This window comes from Beta vulgaris, chromosome 9, assembly GCF_026745355.1.
Source record: "Beta vulgaris subsp. vulgaris cultivar EL10 chromosome 9, EL10.2, whole genome shotgun sequence".
NCBI lineage: Eukaryota > Viridiplantae > Streptophyta > Magnoliopsida > Caryophyllales > Amaranthaceae > Beta > Beta vulgaris.
In genome coordinates, this window is record NC_079210.1 from 10,103,703 (window position 1) to 10,123,288 (window position 19,586).

Here is a 19,586-nt window from a genome sequence, read left to right on the forward strand (position 1 = left end):
GTCTTCGATCTTTTTCCGAATCCAACCAGTCTAATGTGTCGACGTGGGTTGCCCTATGATCAGAGGAGGTGTGCTAAACGATCGGTTGTTAACCGTTCTTTTCAGGCAGTCTATTCCGTGCGATGTAAATGGCCCTACCACCCATGTGATGTCATTTTGTGCGTTGCACGTGCTTTAATGTGCTCCTAGCGTGCGAGCAAATAGACTGATGCAAATTTGCATTTTTCTACTAGTGAGCTAGTTGGTTTGTATCTTTCTTTGGTCGGTTTAGCATGTAACTCGTTTTTATGTAATCAAATCTTATTACTTATCAAAAAAAAAAAAAAAAAAGAAGCGTAAACAAATTTATATCGTGATTATTTAATGAATCAGAAACAAAATATAAACATAAAGACAAGTTGATTTTGAAATAATTACCATCGGCACTTGTAAATTTAGTGTCGATATTTTCGTTTTTATCCTCTTTAATATTTGAAGCTTGAATTTCTCTATAACCTGAAAAAATATTCTTATTATCCTTACTTGAACAAGTAAAGCTAATTTGGAATAACAACCTAAATTGATTCATCATCGTGAAATCGAATATCATTCTTTCATTATTGTTTTAACTCGATTTAAACACGATTATGTTGTTGTTGAGATCAAGTTGTGAGATTGTGGTAATTGTATTAGATCGTTGCTTAATAATTCTACAATCTTCGTTGTATTTTTGCTGATTTTGATCGAAAATTGCGAGCAATTTGCTATTTTTGATTTGAAGAGATAAAAATGCAAAGTGTAGATCGAAAATGAGGAGATAGAATGTCTGGATTTTTTTTTTTTTTGGAAAGTTACAGGTATACCAACGAGGAGAGATAATAAGTTATTGTTTTGGGCTTTATTTTATTTTGGATTGTTCGTACGTCTGAGGATATTGGTCTACAATAACTTATTATGAACTAGGAACACACAAGTTTCATTTTGGAGGTGTACACCTCCATTCTACGACAATTATCAGAGTATAATATGTGTCAAGAAGCTAGCATGACAGGGGGCATATCCCATCTCAAATCACATTTGACCATAGCAAAGAAAAAATACAGTTAATTCAAAAAGAAAATTTATGGCAAAAAAGGTACTATCAGAGTGTATCACATTACATAACAATATAATCAACCTGAAGATTGCACAAGTTTGATCACAAATTTGTCTATACAATATTTATTGGTGGATGTACTCCCTCCGTCTCAAAATACTTATACTTTCTTCTTCTTTTTTTATTTGACGCAATTACACTTCAATTTTTGGATATGATTCATTATTATTTTAATCGTTCTATTTTTTAACCATTCACGACCCACACTCTCTCTTAACCGAATATAATAATACTAATTTTACTACCTACAAGCTCTTATCACATCTACTTTTTCAATAAAATAATAATTGATAATCACATGGACGGATCTAGCGTGGGTTCAGTGGGTTCAGCTGAACCCACAGAATTTCGGAAAAGGAAAATTCTGGAAAAAAAAATAGGTTAAATAAAAAAATAGGAAAATTCTCACAAAACTTAGGGTTTAGAAATTAGAACTCGACCTGTCGACCAACGGACCAAAGCACACCGCACGGAGCTAGCCACGGCTGAGTGCTGACTAGTCATCGGCGGCCTGCCTCTCTCTTCTCCGACGAGGCGACGACTGTTAATGGCAGCAACTTGGACAGTCACACGAAGCCACTGCCACGAAGCTGAAGCATTTCTCATTTTTCCTCTTATGTCTTGAGCGTCTTCTCTAGCCTCTGCTTTCTACTCGAATTTTTTTAGGTAATTGATTACTTTCTTTGCTTAAACTTTCATTTACCAATTCATTTAGTAATAAGTAATCAAATAATGCTTAGATAGATGGTTATTTATGAATTAAATTAATGGAATGATTGAATGAATTAAAATTATTGATTGACTTATGATTGCCATGAGATTATTGGAGACTCTCTTTGATGGGTGAATTTTCTATTGTTATTGAAGTTTAATTTGAATTTTGGGTAATGTTATTGGTTATTGAAATTTACTTTTTTGAATTGAATGATTCATCATTAAAAATTAGAGATTTAGAGTATAATTTAGTGATGTCAAATTCAATTTAGTGATATTGAATTGAATTTGTGAATGAAGGATGAAAAGTTTGGAACATTTTTGAAAGTCTCAAAAGTCTTCCGCTTGTTCTTCACCAAATACAAGGGAGTCTCCATGATGATAATGAACTTCAATCTCATCCCCCTACCCCTAGTTCACTGCCACCACAAGTTTCACAACAAAGTCAACAGAACACTCCACAAAGAGCGAGATCTTCAAATGCTAATGTGGAAGATAACACTTATGATATTGAACTTCTCTCTCACGATCCGGGAAAGAGGATTCTGATCATAGAGTATCCTAAAAATGATCTAGATGCCGTGAGGAGAGGATATGTACATGGCTTGACTTATTCATTGAAATGTGTAAGGTTTGTTTTGAGTCAAGGTCTAGCATGTTGTGGACATGATGAAAGTGATGAGTCAAGTAATAAAGGGAACTTTTTTGCACTTCTTACATGGCTTGCCAAAAATAATAAGGATGCTAAGAAAGTTGTCTTGGATAGTGCTCCGGAGAATAATGAAATGATAGCTCCTACTATTCAAAAGGAACTAATAAACTCTTGTGCAAAAGAAACTACTGACGAGTCTAGTGATGTATCTCAAAAAGAACAAATGGCTCTTTGCTTGCGTTATGTAAAACGTGAGCGGTTTCTTGGAATCGTGCGTGTTGGAGATATACCATTGCTTTGTCATTAAATAATGCAATTGAGACATTGCTTATGGATCATTTATTGAATTTGTCTAGAGTTCGAGGCCAATGTTATGATGGAGTGAGTAATATGAGGAGGGAGATAAATGGGGTTAAAACTTTGATCATGAAAGATACTCGTTCTGCTTATTATGTACATTGTTTTGCTCATCAACTCCAATTAACTCTTGTTGTCGTTGCCAAAGAAAATGATCATTGTATTTGGCTTTTTGAGCAACTTATTATGTTGTTGAATGTTATTGGAGTTTCTTCTAAGTGAAGAGAAATAACTCGAGAGATACAAACTCAAGAAATGTTAGAAGCATTAGAAATGGGTGAAATTGAAAGTGGGCAAAGGTTAAACCAAGAGCTTGGTTTGGGAAGGCCCGGGGATCCTCGTTGGGGTTCACACTATAAAACCATCAACAACGTCACTTCATTGTATTCTACAATCATTAAGGTTCTTGTGAAAATTGGAGAAAACAAAATTTATAAGGAGGACCGTGTGAAAGTTATTGCTATTATGTCTTCTTTTGAGTCATTTGAGTTTGTTTTCATGATTCATTTGATGTGGGAAATATTTGGGCAAGCCGATAAATTGTGTCAAGTTTGCAAAGAGGAGACCAAGATATTGTTAATACTATGTCATTCGTTTCTTTGACTAAAGAAAGATTACAAAAGTTGAGGGACCATGGATGGGATAACTTTTGCAATATTGTAACTTCTTTTTGTGCTAAACATGATATTGAAGTTCCTAATATGGATGATTTGTATGTTTCTCTGGGAAGATCGAAACGCTTCTTTGCCAAAGTTTCCAATTTGCATCGCTTTCGGGTTGAGATGTTATTTAGTGTCATTGATTTGCAACTTCAAGATAATAGGTTTGATGAAGAAAATATGGAGTTGCTTATTTGTATGGCATGCTTGAATCCCGTTAATTCATTTTCCGCATTTGATACTCAAAAGTTGGTTAAACTTGCCAAATTTTATCCAAAAGAGTTTCCAGGTAATGATATGACAAGGCTTCGACATGAACTTGAGTTCTTTTATGATGATATGCGGAAAGATGCAAGGTTTGAAAACTTGAAAGATATTAATGAACTTTCTATGAAGCTTGTTGAGACGGGTAAACATACTTCTTATCAACAAGTTTACTTGCTTGTAAGACTAGTATTGATCCTTCTGGTGGCAACGGCAAGCGTGGAAAGAGTGTTTTTCTCAATGAATATGTGAAGAACAAGTTGCATAATAGCATGGGTGATAAACTATTGAATGATAGTTTAGTCACCTTTCTTAAGAGAGATCTTTTTGCTCGAGTTTTTCAAAATATGAAAACTCGTAGAATGATTTTTTAGTTTTTCTTCTTGTAATTTAAGAAATTATTCTCGTATTTATCGGTTGTAATTTCAAACTTTAATTGATGTATTTTATTTTAAAGCAATTTAAATTGGTCTTTTTTTTGTTTAACGTCTTGTTAATTCCGAACCCACGTGGATGAAATCCTATACGCCACTAGATAATCAAATAACAACATCGTCTAAAACTATATGTCTGATAAGTTTAAAAATAAGAATATTTCGAGACGAATGGAGTATATAACAATAAACCCCCTTCTCTCTCAAAAGTCAAACCAAGTGTCAACTCCATATTTAAAACAAAATTCATTAGCCTTTCGTTTGATGAAAGTACAAAACATCAACCAGAGTCCTAATAATAAATCTAGACTTGCAACAAATATTGACACTCAAAATCATAAGGCATTTTCTCAATATTGATAACATTAGATAATCTACCACTGTTGCTGATTCCCTTGAAACAGTCCACAATAGATTTCCTAAGTGAACCAGAAGTAGGCAACTGATGACAAACCCACTCAACTAGAGAATCCATATCCTTTGCAAAATCATGCATGTGTTGAATTAGTAGCTCGGGTAACCAAATCTTCTTTGTGGTTGTTACAGATATTGAAGCTTGTAGGTACTCTTGTTTTGATCTTTCTAGTTCAGATATTACTCCTTCAGCTGTGTATATTCTTACCTGCACATTCCATGTTGATTTTGACAAATTACAACTGCATACTACCTCAGTTTGTTTTTAAATGCTTCGCTTCCTTTATAAATCGTTTATATCTAATTGTTACACTTTCAACTTATATGGTAACGTCGTCAAAAAAAACTTATATAGTAACATGTTACATCATACTTTTAGTATACTTCTCTCATACTTTTTTTCTCTCTATTCCAATAGTTTCAAAGTTCTTTTACATGCATTTATCAAAACCAGCTTTTGTTGTACTTCTCTCCTTTTTTTTTTTTTTCAAAACCTTCTCAATTCTCCCTCAAAAAGTCAAGTATAACAATTATTTATAAGCCCATGGAGTATATTTAAGATCATTTTCAAAAGGTTTTATTTGTAATTAGAATAAAGGGAAAATATTATGATAATATATTTAAGGGTTTTTTTTGTGGAGAAGGGTCAATTACAATAGGGTTTTTGTGGGAAAATACCACTTAAATTTTTTTTTGTGCGAAGGACCAAATAAAATACTTATGTTGGCAACTTAACACCACATTACGATTTTCCAGCCAAATTGTCAACTTTTCGGTGTTAACTTATTTTTCCGTCCAAAACATTTATTATTTTTGTTTCTCCTCATTCACCACCCCTACAACCTATCCACCGAAATCCTCCTCCCCCCCACGCCCTATCCACCGGAATCCTCCTCCCCCACCCCTACGCCCTACCTACTAGAATCCTCCTCCCCCACCCCTACGCCCTACCTACCAGAATCCTCCTCCCCCACCCCTAAGCCCTATGCCCTATCCACCGGAATCCTCCTTCCCCACCCCTACACCCTACGCCCTACCCACCAGAAATCCTACCGGAATTCTCCTCCCCTGCGCCCTACGATAAGTGAAGCACGAGAGTAGGGACCCACGAGGAGAGAGAGAGATGGCAACCAGAGCAAAAGAGTTGGAAGATTTGAGATTGGGAGGTGAAGAAAAAGGATGAATCTAGGAAAAGGAGAGAGAAGGAGATGATCGGGGTAGGGGACTAAGGGGGGGTTCCGATGGGGAGGGCGTAGGGGTGGGGGAGGAGGAAAAATAAATTAAAAAAAATAACCGAGGTTTTGGAAAGAAAAAATTGTCAACATCGAAAAGTTGACAATTTGGCCGGAAATCATAATGTGGTGTTAAGTTGCCAACCGAAGTATTTTAATTGATCTTTCCCTCCAAAAAAAAATTAAAGTGGTGTTTCCCCCACAATAACCCTATTTTAATTTGTTCTTCCCCACAAAAAATCCTATATTTAAATTCCACGACTTTTATATCATTTATATTACAAAAATGACACTAGACATAGTTCTTATGTTTATCCCAAGATCAATCGGAAATTACTCATAATTCACTTCCTATATTTTAGAAAGTTTTTGTAGAATTATTCGTCTTAGGTCACGCCACAATGGTAAAATGTTTGAGGGTTATCTGACTTACAGAGGGGGAAGAGCGGGTCCCGCAACAGAGAGTGAAAATGACATTAGAGTTCACGTTGTTGAGGCCGTAGAGTTCATGGATAATTGCTTCCTTCCCATCCTTAGAAGATAAGAGTGTTGGTTTCCTTAGAATACATCGTTCTATGGCTTGCGCATTCACAACTTTTCCTCCTACATTTAGTGTTGCCTGTATTAAGAAAATAGCATGTATATCAACTTTTTCACGTCTCCTTTTACCTATTGGGGGAGGAAGATAGGGAAAATACCTTATTTAATAAATTGAGCAACTTTTCTGGACTTGAAGGTACACTAAACTTGAGAAATCCCTGCACCAGAATGCCAAAATTATATATCATCATCTTTTAAAGTTTGTTTTATAAGAGACTGTCTACTTTTAAATTAAAACTAGTATTTGGACCCAGGCGTTACTCCGGATTGATACTGTTTTACAAATTTGATATGCATTTTTTTCCATTCCATTAAAATATATTGAAGAAAACTCAACATTTAAATGGTACATATATAATAATGTGGACACTTAAAACATGATTAAAAGTTGAATAAGATGGTAAAATATGTCCTATATAATTGCAAGAGGTCACAGGTTCAAATCTTGTTGTAAGCTAATTTTACTTTTGTTAATTTACATGACTTGTGTGTACATTGGACAATTCTAGTGGAGTAATAGAGGTGCCACGTGGCGTGTATACATTGCGTGGAGGTGCCACGTGGCATGTATACATTGTCACGCACGCCTTTTAATATATTTGTATAGATTAGACAATGATAAGCCCAATATTAAAAAGAGAATTAGCTCAATAGTGACTAGGTTAATTTTTTTCGATGACTAGTTTAATTCATTTAGTGACTAGGTCTACTTTTATGATCAAACTATATTGAGATAAATCAAAAGAAAAATTTAACATTAAGATCAAGTTTGGTATATTTTGGTCAAAATTTGGTATATTTTCCCCTATATATAAAGCAGAAATGATAGTCAAACTGCAAAGTAGTAAAGATAAATAGTGTTATGGGTCAAAGTGGGTAAACTAATAAAGGACGAGGGAGTATAATATACTTGAACATTTATAATTTTACACAATAAAAGAAAAGTTCAACTAAAAGGATGATTCGAATCATTCAAATAAAAAACTTACATGCATTATACAAGCATTGTATATGTTGATCCAAAATGCAAGCTTGTGTTGATCCGACAAGGATCTGAGATCCACCTTCTGAAGGCTGTTGAATAATCCTCTGTTCCCAAACGAGAATTATGACAAAATTTAGCTTATAATGAAAGTATTTACAACATACGTATTAGGAACTATGTTACTCGGAGCTTAGAGGACTCTTCGTTTTGACTCAAGCATTGGTGTAGGATCTCGAGATCTTGACATAGGTGTAAACACTTCGACATTGTAATTTGCAAGAAAAAATATGGAGCACTTTCATGATATAGCTATATCAACATATACAATCAGACACATGTCCATGTCTTAGCTTATACGATATCCCAAGTCCGAGTAACATAATTTACAATGAGTGTGTTTTCTTCACCTAAAAAACATAATTATTAGAATTAATCAGACCTAATATAGTGTAAGCATAAGGTGAAATCATAATTAATCAGATCCAATTAGGTCTAATAAGTTTAGTTTAGGTGAAGAGATCCAAAATACACTCAAATTTAACAATAATATTCGCGTAGAATAAAATAAACTTGGACATACTTAAGCTTCTGGAACAAGGGAGTGGAGCTGGAATTGGAGACAAATTTTGGGTCTAAGCAACTGGAAGAGAAAACAACCAAGTTCTTGTAAGGACCAATATCTCTTGGTATAGCCTCTTCAATGTCGAAAATGCCGTATGGATCTTGTTGTTTGGACTCCTTCATGAGGCTTGTTGACAAACTCATCCCTGGCTCAGTCCTGAAGCTTGATGAAGAATACATGGATCTTGATATAGGCCCAGATTTCTCTAGCTCACTTTGCCTTGATATCCTAATTAATCTCACATATATGAGGATTAAGCATTTCATTATGTTTTCAGACAACTTGTTAGGTTGCCATTTTGAGCCACTACACTCTTCCACTTGTTTTGGGCCTGATATTGATTTCTGAGGGGGATCCACTCGGACTTCTACACTCCTTTCTTTTGGCTACATCAATGAGTGGACTTATTAATTAATATGCTGAACCTCCAACGTAATAATTGATATGAGTGCATGCATTTTATATAATAATCTAAACATCATAGACATGATCGAATATTAAAAAAGTGTATCATATACCGATTAGATATGAATCAAACGATTCATTCAACCAAAAAACATAGTCATGAATATGCTCGTTAATAAGTGTATCATGTACTAAAGACAACTCAGTGATGCCATAAAATATGTGTATATAAAGTTAAAGGTTACCTTAAAAGGAGTGGGATCTCTGAAAGTTCGCAAGGGTGAGGCAGAAGGCTTGAGAATCCCACTTCTTTTTATAGAGCGCTGATCTTGAACTCCACTTTGCTTAGCATGTTGTATATAAGGTGATAAATTCCCTCCTCCTCCTCCTCCTATTGTACGACTTTCCACATTTTTCTCATTGATTGTGAAATCAGTGAGGCTATAACCATTGATGGCTTTACTGATAAAATGTAATGCTCGAGTCTCGAAACCCATCTTGTGATCATTGTTTTGTTGTTGATGGTTTAATCTTGCCATACTTGTGTTATTTCGCAACTGTGATGACTGCTTTGCTTTTAATTCTTTTGATGCTTCCTTCTCGTTTCTAACATCTGGGCGAAGCTGATCTATTTGAGTTTCAAGTCCAACAATCTCATCTTCTACAATCACTAACTCTGATAAAAGGTCTTTCATCTTGTGTACAAAAGAAACGAACTCATGATCAGTGCAAATTCAACATTATTACGGATTATATTAATTAAACTTGCAATGCAAGAGTAGAGTTGAAGTTAGGACCTTCATATATTTTTGCATCAGGTGTAGTTTGATTTTTCGATTCTTAAGAAGTTATTTCTAAATTTTATTGGATACTAATCATGCTTTTAGCACAAACTTTTATGAGGCGGGCCACACCTTCAACTAATGGTGTGGCCACCCCTCCCCCCTTTCTCTCACCAGTGCGTTTTTGGTAAAACAGGCCACATCAAATCTAAAGCGTGCGACCACCCTCATCGCTGCATCATCCTTCCTCACTCTTCGCTTCTTCCCATTTCCCCACCCACGGACCCACCGAGCACCCTCCCGACCTCCAGCTCCTCCTCTGATCCTCCTCGAACTTATCAAACTCATTCTAGTGTTGTTGGTGTTGTCCCCGTCACTGACGTCATCATCGGAGGACGAGTTTCCGGCGGAAGTTAATGTAAGGATATCGAGTTTTCTCTCTCCATTTTTCATTTTCTCTCTCCTCAGCTTCTTCCGCTATTAAAGCAACACTCCTTCCACACTCCTCTATACCGAGTATCTCTCTTCTCTCTCCTCTTTTAGATTTTCGATCACAAGATTTATGTTATTTCGTTTATCAAATTGATGTCAATTTCCTTCAATTTTGCAGTTCAATGTGCCTACTCTTTCGTGTTGATACCCTAGATTCGCTCCTCACACTTGCTGATGAACTTCTCAGGGTATAACAAATTCCCGGAACTCTGAAAATTCAATCAACAATCTCTCTATCTTTCTCTCTCCTCCAAGCTCTGTAAATTCGCAACAATGGCGAATGATATTATGATCGTCACCAACACACCTGCCAGAGATCTCGTCTCCATTAACTTCGTTTACTGTTTTCTCGTCGATCTTCGCCGTTTTACTACGCCTGGATCACGCTTAGTCTTTGCATATGTCGGCGATTTCTGGGTTCTTTCCGTTGGATATCCTTTTTTCCTATATTTTTATTCAATTTTTTGCAATGTTTTCAAATTGTCACTTTATTAATCTCATTGATTTTATTGGATAATGCTTGTTGTGATATTAGATACTTGAAAATTTTGAATCTGTTGATTATATTACTGTGAATTTTATGTAGGAATTGTTTTGGTGTTTGTATGAAGTAACCCCTCAACAGTACAAAAAAGTAACCCTTAGTATTTGAAAAAGTAACCCATAGTTTCAGTAAAAGTAACCCATAGTTTCAGTAAAAGTAACCTCTAGTTTCAATAAAAGTAATCCCTAGTTATAGTACAAAGTAACCTACACTTTCAGTAAAAGTAACCCCTAGCTATAGTAAGTAACCCTTAGTTATAGTAAATGTAACCCCCTTATAGTTACAAAAACTAACCTATACTTTCAGTAAAAGTAACCCCTAGTTATAGTAAAAGTAACCCCTAGTTATAGTAAAAGTACCCCCCTTACAGTTACAAAAATTAAAGTAACTAACCTATACTTTCAGTAAAAATAACTCCTTAGCATTATAAAAAGTAATCCCTATTGTTAATAAAATAACCCCTTAGCATTCGATAAAGTAATCCCTAATTCACTAAAAGTAACACCTTAGCATTGAAAAGCAACGCGTTTTACTTTTTATAAATAAATAAGATTACTTTAAATACAGAATAGGGATACTTTTTATGAACTAATTAATGGATTACTTGTACCTTTCTTATGATTACTTTCTATAAACATTTCAAGCTATTATATAATAATTAGAGTTACTTTTGCGAACATATGAGGTTACTCGAACAAATAAATAAGGTTACTCAAACATGTAATTAGGGTTACTTTTATTAACTAATGAGGTTACTTTTATAATATAATGGGTCATTTGAAAAATATATGAGGGTTACTTGTAGAATAAATAGGTTACTCATATGATAAAATAAGGATAAATAATAAATTATTATTATGAAGTAATGGGTTCCTCGTATCATAAAATAAGGTTACAAATAATAAGGGTTAAACGTACATTCAGTTAGGGTTATCCGAAAACGGATTCACGTTTGGACTTTTTTTAAAGGGGACACGAGCATCATTATAAGGCCTAGCTTGGACTTATTATTACATAGCCACGTCCTTATTTATCAATGTGTTAATGGTAAAATTCTAGAGAAAATAACAGGAGAGAGAAAATAGGGAAAAAATAGGGAAAATAAGATGAGAGAGAAAATGAGGCAAAAAAATAGAAAAAATGAGAGAGACATCAAAGATAAAAAAAAAAAAGAAAAGAAAAAAGAAAGAGTTTAAAAAAAAAAGGATGAGGGAAAGGGGGGGAAAGGCTTGGTAACTAACGGTTTGAGTCCAAAAAAGACTCAAACACCCAAAATAAAACACAATGGTACCATTATAACCTGACATTGGTATCAAATTGTTATCAGGACTGGTACCAAGGTATCAATATTTTCGGAGAATTGTACCATTATAACCTAGCATTGGTACCAAGCAAATGTCAGCCACACGCGCGTGAAATCTTCCAACGCATAAAATGACCAAATTACCCCCGTTTGAGTCCCCTAAGAGACTCAAACGGTTGGTTGCCCAAACAAGCTCGGGAAGGGGGGGGGTGAGAGAAAGGAGGGGGGGTGGCCACACCATTAGTTGAAGGTGTGGCCCGCCTCATATAAAAGTTTGTGAATCTCACGCCCCCCTTTTCTCACGCTAACCCCCCCCCCCTCTTTCTCTCATTCTTTTTTTTGAACTCTTTCTTTTCTTCTTTTTTTTTCTCTTTGATGTCTCTCTCATTTTTCCTGTTTTTTTGCCTCATTTTCTCTCTCCTCTTATTTCCCCTATTTTTTTCCTATTTTCTCTCTCCTCTTATTTCCTCTAGAATTTTACCATTAACACATTGATAAATAAGGACGTGACCAGCTAATAGTAAGTCCAAGCTAGGCCTTGTAATGATGCTCGTGTCCCCTTTAAAAAAAGCCCAAGCGTGAATCCGTTTTCGGATAACCCTATCTGAATGTACATGTAATCCCTATTATTTGTAACCTTATTTTATGATACGAGGAACACATTACTTCATAATAAGTAACTATTATTATTTGTACCCATATTTTATCATACGAGTAACGCATTTATTCTACAAGTAACCCTCATATTTTTTTCAACTGACCCATTATATTATAAAAGTAACCTCATTAGTTAACAAAAGTAACTCTAATTACATGTTTGAGCAACCTTATTTATTTGTTCGAGTAACCTCATATGTTCGCAAAAGTAACTCTAATTATTACACAATAGATTGAAATGTTTATAGAAAATAATCATAAGAAAGGTACAAGTAACCCATTAATTAGTTCATAAAATGTATCCCCATTATATATTTAAAGTAATCTCATTTATTCATAAAAATTAAAACGCGTTGCTTTTCAATGCTAAGGTGTTACTTTTAGTGAATTAAAGATTACTTTATTGAATGCTAAGGGGTTATTTTACTGACACTAGATATTACTTTTTATAATGCTCAGGGGTTACTTTAATTTTACTGAAATTATAGGTTACTTTTTGTAACTATAAGGGGGTTACTTTTTTTATAAATAGGGGTTACTTTTACTATAAATAGGGGTTACTTTTACTGAAAGTATAAGTTACTTTTGATATAACTAGGGGTTATTTTTACTATAACTAAGAGTTACTTTTACTGAAAGTATAGGTTACTTTTTGTGACGGTAAGGGGGTTACTTTTGCTATAACTAGGGGTTACTTTTACTGAAAGTATAAGTTACTTTTTGTAACTGTAAGGGGGTTACTTTTACTATAACTAGGGGTTACTTTTACTGAAAGTGTAGGTTACTTTTTGTAATATAATGGGTTACTTTTATTAAAACTAGTGGTTAATTTTTGTAATTATAAGAGATTACTTTTGTAATTATAAGGGGTTATTTTTACTTTCATAAAAAGTAACCCCATCATATATTTAAACTAATCTCATTTATTCATAAAAAGTAAAACGCGTTGCTATCCAATGCTAAGGTGTTACTTTTAGTGAAACTAAGGATTACTTTTTCGAATACTAAGGGATTACTTTACGGAAACTAGGGATTACTTTTTATAATGCTAAGGGGTTACTTTTACTAGAAAGTATGGGTTAGGTTTTGTAATTATAAGGGGTTACTTTTGTAATTATAATGAGCTACTTTTACTGAAACTATGGGTTACTTTTCTGAAACTATGAGCTACTTTTTCTGAAACTAAGGGTTATTTTTTATAATTATAAGGTGTTACTTTTAATGAAACTACGGGTTACTTTTTCTGAAATTAGAGTTACTTTTAGGAGTTACCTTAGAATTATACTTTTTTAAACTGACAAGTTTTGTGCAGTTTACCACTTCTTTTCCAGTGTGGGATCTTGTTAGATTCGTCTCAATGTGTAGTTTCATCATCAAGTTTTTATATTTTTTATTAATACTGAATTGAAGATATTAAATGTCAAAGTTACGTTTTGGAGACCGTGTAAAAATGAAACAAGCATTATATTATGGGACGAAGAGAGTAGTAAATAGGAAGATTTTTAGGAAATTGAGTGAGTAAAAATGTAATCATATACTACTCTCGTTCCTTTTTAATTATTACATTTACACTTTTCACGTATGTTGATGTACTACTTTGAACATTTATATCTCTAGTTCTGTATTAGTAAAAGAAATACAAAAAGTCGATATTCTTAAGTACATATCGAGACGAATCAAAAAAAGATCCCACATGATTATATTATCTCTTAACCATAAATCACATATGATAGTCACAGGAAAATTTGTAAATAGTGTAAAAAATGTAATAGACTCGAGATTTATGGTGCATTTTTATTTGAAAACTCCTTTCCCCACCATATTATCATAATTCCACTGCTGTTTTGTTTTGGAACTTTTCTCAGAGCAAAAGAGAGAGAAAATGATGGGTTAGTACAGAACATATAACAACTTAAACAAATAAAGCAGAAGAAGTGGTGGAAGAATGTTTGTTGTTGTGCATCCAAACTTTGAAGACAATTCTATCAACACAAACTTGTTTAAAAAAATCTTCAACTAATCTTTCTTCACCTTTCTTCAATTTTTACCCTATTTTCTCAGAGAATTTATACATTCTCTTTTTGTTCTTGGCTGAATTTTGTCCTATACTTTTTCTTACTCTGGAAATTCCCATTTTGCCCTCCTCCTCCTCCTCCACTTCCTCCATTGTTGTGATGATGGTGGTGGTGGTGGTAGTACCCGACAACAACTCCTCCTCCACCACCACCACCACCACCACCACCAGGAGGAACACCAACCGTTGGATTGTTGTTGTTGTTGTTGTGCATGCTGACTTCATGATCTGACGGTGCAGAAGGGCTTTGAGTGTGTCCTCTTAAAGAGAGAAGTAGCTGTGACGCGGAAGGAGGAGAGTGGGGCCTACGCGGGGAAGTTAGAGGGATGAGGTGGTGGAGTGATGTAGGGTCATCTGGGTCACGACGGAGGAAGTTACGGTGGCAACCACATGCTGCGCACGTGAGAGAAGTGGGGTCCAGTGGGTTTGCTGTGGGTCTTGGTGTTTTCGCGAAGAGGAATTGAGGCGGGAGGAGGGAGGAGGGAGGAAGGAGGAACGAAGGAGATAGTGGTTGCCGTTAGTGTTTTCGCGAAGAGGAATTGGGGCGGGAGGAGAGAGAAAATAAAAAATTTGAGGGAAGTAGGAATTGGGCGGGGAAGAGGAAGAGCTACGGTAATGTGGCTGCACGATTTGGGTTCCGTGCGGCGTGTTGCACAAAAAACACACTGTTCTTTGAGAGGATTAGATTGCTACATTGATGTTACAGTAATGCAATAAAACTTCTATACAATATTGATTGTATTACATATATATAATTGTAAAATATCCTCATGTACCAAACAAAGTTATTGCACATTATAATAGATTGACTGAACAATATATTCAAAATCTAATACACACTTAGAGTAGGGTGTGTTATCTTCACCTCAATTCTCCTAAATATATCGAAACTGAACTTTTTTGAACCTATTAAACGCGAAATTTACCCGCTTTGAGGTAGAGAGAACACATCCTAGGAGTAAAGCAATTGCATACCCAATGCCTCCTCCGAGACAAGGTATGCGTTACTTTTACAAGTAGAAAAATTAGGTAATGTTGATCCCATCAGTGTTATAGTTTGGTAACTCAATCCATCACAAGGTATGCATTGTTTTTATAAGTAGAAAAATTAGGTTATGTTGACACTTGAGTTATAGTTTGGATAATCCAATCTCACATTCGTAAGCCCACGAACCGAACACTCATAAAGAATATTTTTTCACAAGAAGGTAAATAGTTAATAATAAGCGTTTGGATGACTGGATTACATATTAGAAATAATAGGAAAATTATCTTACCCGAGGGGGAAGATGATTAGGGACCGGAAATGGCATGCCAGCTTTTCGATTATAAACTTGTTGCAAAATCTGACGCACTTCCTCTTCATGGTTCAGCATATTTTGGAGCATCGACACCTTATCCAAGTAAACATCATTTTAGACTTGCAAAACCAAACAATCTAATGGGTATATATAATATATGTGAGATATCTAAGGCAATGTATGGTAATATCAGTTGACATGCATGATGCATGGTCTGACTAAGTTATTTTGGTTAAATCACTTAACTTTAACTGATTACTAATTTATATGCATAAAAATACAGTGTATACAGTTCTTGAAAGGGAGAAAAGAAGGAAATGATAGGTTTTTTTTAAGGTGTTTTGCATTTTTTTCAATTTATAAACCGTAAAGTTGTATGTAACCGTTAATCATAGATATGGAGCTCAAATCAGTAGTAAGTTTTTTTGTGGGTTTAATTTGTGTTTTCAAAAATAATTATTTTTTTATTAAAATTGTGATAATACTTTTTATGAGAGTTTGGTGTCTCCCTGCTCTTCTCTTATAAAAAACACTAGTCTTATATGCATACACAAAAGCATATAGAAAATTAAATAATTGTGTAAAAAAAATATCTTTGTATTTTATTTTGTCAAAAAACTCAAATTCAATTTAAATGTGATACTTTTTTTTTCCTTTTTTTCCGCTTTTTGTTTAAATGAATCATGTAATTATTCATTTTTTTTTCCTTTTTCTAATTTTTTTTGGTGTACCACATGTGTAGCCATATACTCATATTAGAGATATTTTTCTTTACTATTGAGTATCAAATTTGTAACTATCTAACTTTTAAATTTTTTTGTATAAATATTTTACTATTTAATATACTCTCTCCGTCCCAAAATATAGTCACTATTTCTATTTTGGGAGTCAAATATTAAAAACTTTGACCAAATATTCTTACTAATGTATACAAAAAAACATGTTCATGAGGAGTCTTGTTAGATTCGTTTCAATGTATAAATTCGTAATATCAACTTTTTATATTTTTTACTAATAAAAAATAAAAGATATCGTAGGTCAAAGGTACGTCTTGGAGACTGTGCAAAATGAAATGGGAACTATATTTTGGGAGAGGGAGTATTAATTATTTTTAAAACATAATACTTATTACCTAACTAATTGACAGTCTAACTGATTTTCCTAAGAGTTTGCGTAAATTAAATAGCTGAAGTTTGGCAAAGCAACAAGTTATACATACAGATGCCACAAGTTATTGTAGAAGTGACTTCTATGAAAACAAATTATACGTCCAAAATAAAATTATAAATAGAAAGGACACACTTCTCTATATGTACAAAAAAAATAAACACTATAGAGAAGTCACCATGATGTAAATTTTTGAAAAGTGCCTTCAGTCACCACGATGATGTAAATTTTTGAAAGGTGACTTCATGCAAAATTTTTCCATAGCAATGTAGGAAAACTGATTTATTTATCGTTGTTCCGTGGTAAGACTATGCGCCTATGCCATGGAGAGGAAACACATAAAGGAACGATGAAAGTACAATACTGTTTGTTTAATTTTATTTACGGTATATCTAACATATAAATAGATCACAAATTCAAATTTTTTGTAAAACGAAACATATTTTCATTTATTTTCTTGCAAGAGTGGTCGAGGGTTATGTATGCCTCGCTCCAACTTTGACCACACTAGTACTACCTTGGATTAACTTTCTAATTGCGTATGGTCAATACAGAAAATGGAAATAGGTTTCATCATGTCAAAACTACTAAGGGTTCGTTGATATTACTATGATTTTTTGTTTTTTAGTTTTTTGATTTTCAAAATCATATAATATGTTAATCATCTTCTATTAAATTAATTTAAATGTGTATAAAAAAGATATATATAAATTTCACAAACTTACAACTAAAGGCATTAATGGCTAAATTTCACAAGTTTACATTGACAGATGAGGAGAAAAAACAATCAAGAATTACAAAGATCCCAAACCAGTATTTTTGTTTTTATTTTTTTACTAACACAAAACTTGTTGCTCGGCCGCAGAATATTAATTACATAAATGTTACATGCATTATTCATGCATCACTAACATAGAATCATAGATGATATGGTGCATTGAACAAAAAAATTTATTTACCTCTCTTTGTAACTCTTGTATCTTGTGGTGGCCACCAATATTCTTCTTCCCCTAAATTAACAAATAAAAATATAAGATGGAGCAATTTGTTTAGTTGGTGAGCTTTTATTAGAAGCACGAAAAAACTTACACCATTTTCAGGGAAAATAGAAAGTAAGTGAGTAGTAGAAGCCAAAGAAGACATGGGACGACGATGAAAGATGCTACACTACGCTTGTAGGGATTACAGCGATGTTGTGGTTTCTTAGGCCAAATACTAAAAATAGAAGGAAGGAGAATGCTTAATTTTAAAGTGATTACGAATAAGATTACCAACTTTAATTTGGTGGTTGTTGTTGACAATTTTTCATGTCATTTTTTAATTATTATTAAGTGGAACTGTTTTTGGAAGATGGGAGCCTAAAGAGAGAGAAAAAGCCAATAAGAAACAAAGTGGGGAATTTGAGAGCGGTTATTTGTTAGTGGATTGATATGGAGGAAGGAGTCGTAGCTTGCACTTGCAGTTTGGAAGATGAAGACGAGCTTTCAACTTCAGTTCTCTCCTTTTTTGTTGTTATTAAGTGTTAACCGTCTGAGTTGGTGGGACATGGTGCGTAAGAGGGAGAGAAAGATAGAAAGACATGTCGTAGCTTGCACTTGCAGTTTGGCATATGATAATTACAGTTGTTCAGTGTTAACCGTCTAATAGCATTGTTGTTATCTCTTGTGTAGTTGTGTGGAATGCTAAACATATACCCAAAATTTTTTAAAATCGTCTCGGATTCATCAAATATTTTCAACTTTATCCTTTCTTCTTTTTTCTCAAACCACTAACATGATAAAATAGAATTAGGTAAAAGTGTATTGTGTATTCTCATTCATCTGATCAAACAATATATATGATACAAGAGATATGTTTCCTAAATAATATAGGAAACAATATATACTTATCTAAACCATATACTCCAACTATAAGAAAACTCTTGATTACATAATACTTCCCTAACACCCTACTCAAGTTGGAGCATGGGATGGATCAAGAATGCGCAACTTGGACAAAAAAAACTCAAATTGTGCCTTGCCAAGAGCTTGGATAAAGATATTTGCAAGTTGTGTCTTGGTAGAAACATAAGATGGAGCAATGAGACCATCAAGGATGGCATCACGAACAAAATGACAATCTACCTCAATATGCTTGGTTCATTCATGGAAAGCTGGATTATTTGCAATGTTTTATGCAGATTGCCTATAACAAGATAAAGGAATAGCCTTCAGATGATTGTTATACCTAAGCTCAATAACAAAGCTTTCAGCCATTTGAGCTCACAAGTGATAGCAGCCATAAATCTGTATTCGGCCTCTGCAAAGGAGCAAGATATTGTATGTTGTTTCTTCATTTTCCATGAAACATGAGAATTCCCCAAGAACACAATCCAACCAGTCTGGGAGCACCAAGTAATAGGACAGGCAGCTCAATCAGAATCACATCACCCCTTTAGGGAGAGATCATTGTCAGAATGAAGAAGAATATCCGAACTTGGATAGCCTTTTAAATACCGAACAACACGCAAAGCGGTATCCCAATGTTCATGTCTGGGTGCCTGCATAAACTGAGATAGCACATGAACAGAATAAGCTAAGTCGGGACGAGTGATCGCAAGATAAATGAGACGACCTACTAATCGATGCTAGGTCGCAGCTTCTGACAACAAATCGTCAGGGGTGTGAGCTAATGTGATCCCCCGTAATTTTATGAATTTTATAAATGCATTTTAATGTATATTGTATATATTTTAATGTTTAAATGATTTATTTCTTAAAAGTTTGATTATTTGAAAGTCAAAAGAATTATGTA

General features: G+C 34.1%; 2 protein-coding genes across 2 annotated transcripts; one reads left to right on the top strand and one right to left on the bottom strand.

The window, feature by feature from the left end:
* Nucleotides 1-3,442: 3,442 nt before the first annotated feature.
* On the top strand, nucleotides 3,443-4,033 carry LOC125493789 (uncharacterized). The gene has a single exon (XM_048637309.1). It carries the CDS (start codon nucleotides 3,443-3,445, stop codon nucleotides 4,031-4,033), a length of 591 nt encoding a protein of 196 aa, XP_048493266.1.
* Nucleotides 4,034-4,446: 413 nt separating this feature from the next.
* LOC104902873 (hypothetical protein) lies at nucleotides 4,447-18,216 on the bottom strand. The gene is made up of 9 exons (XM_010690798.4): nucleotides 17,883-18,216; nucleotides 17,753-17,803; nucleotides 15,603-15,719; nucleotides 8,719-9,168; nucleotides 8,027-8,454; nucleotides 7,451-7,550; nucleotides 6,560-6,619; nucleotides 6,295-6,480; nucleotides 4,447-4,837 (listed from the first exon to the last, which is right to left on the bottom strand). The coding sequence occupies exons 1-9, from the start codon at nucleotides 17,934-17,936 to the stop codon at nucleotides 4,520-4,522; spliced, it is 1,764 nt and encodes a 587-aa protein (XP_010689100.2). The 5' UTR covers nucleotides 17,937-18,216; the 3' UTR covers nucleotides 4,447-4,519.
* Nucleotides 18,217-19,586: the final 1,370 nt, after the last annotated feature.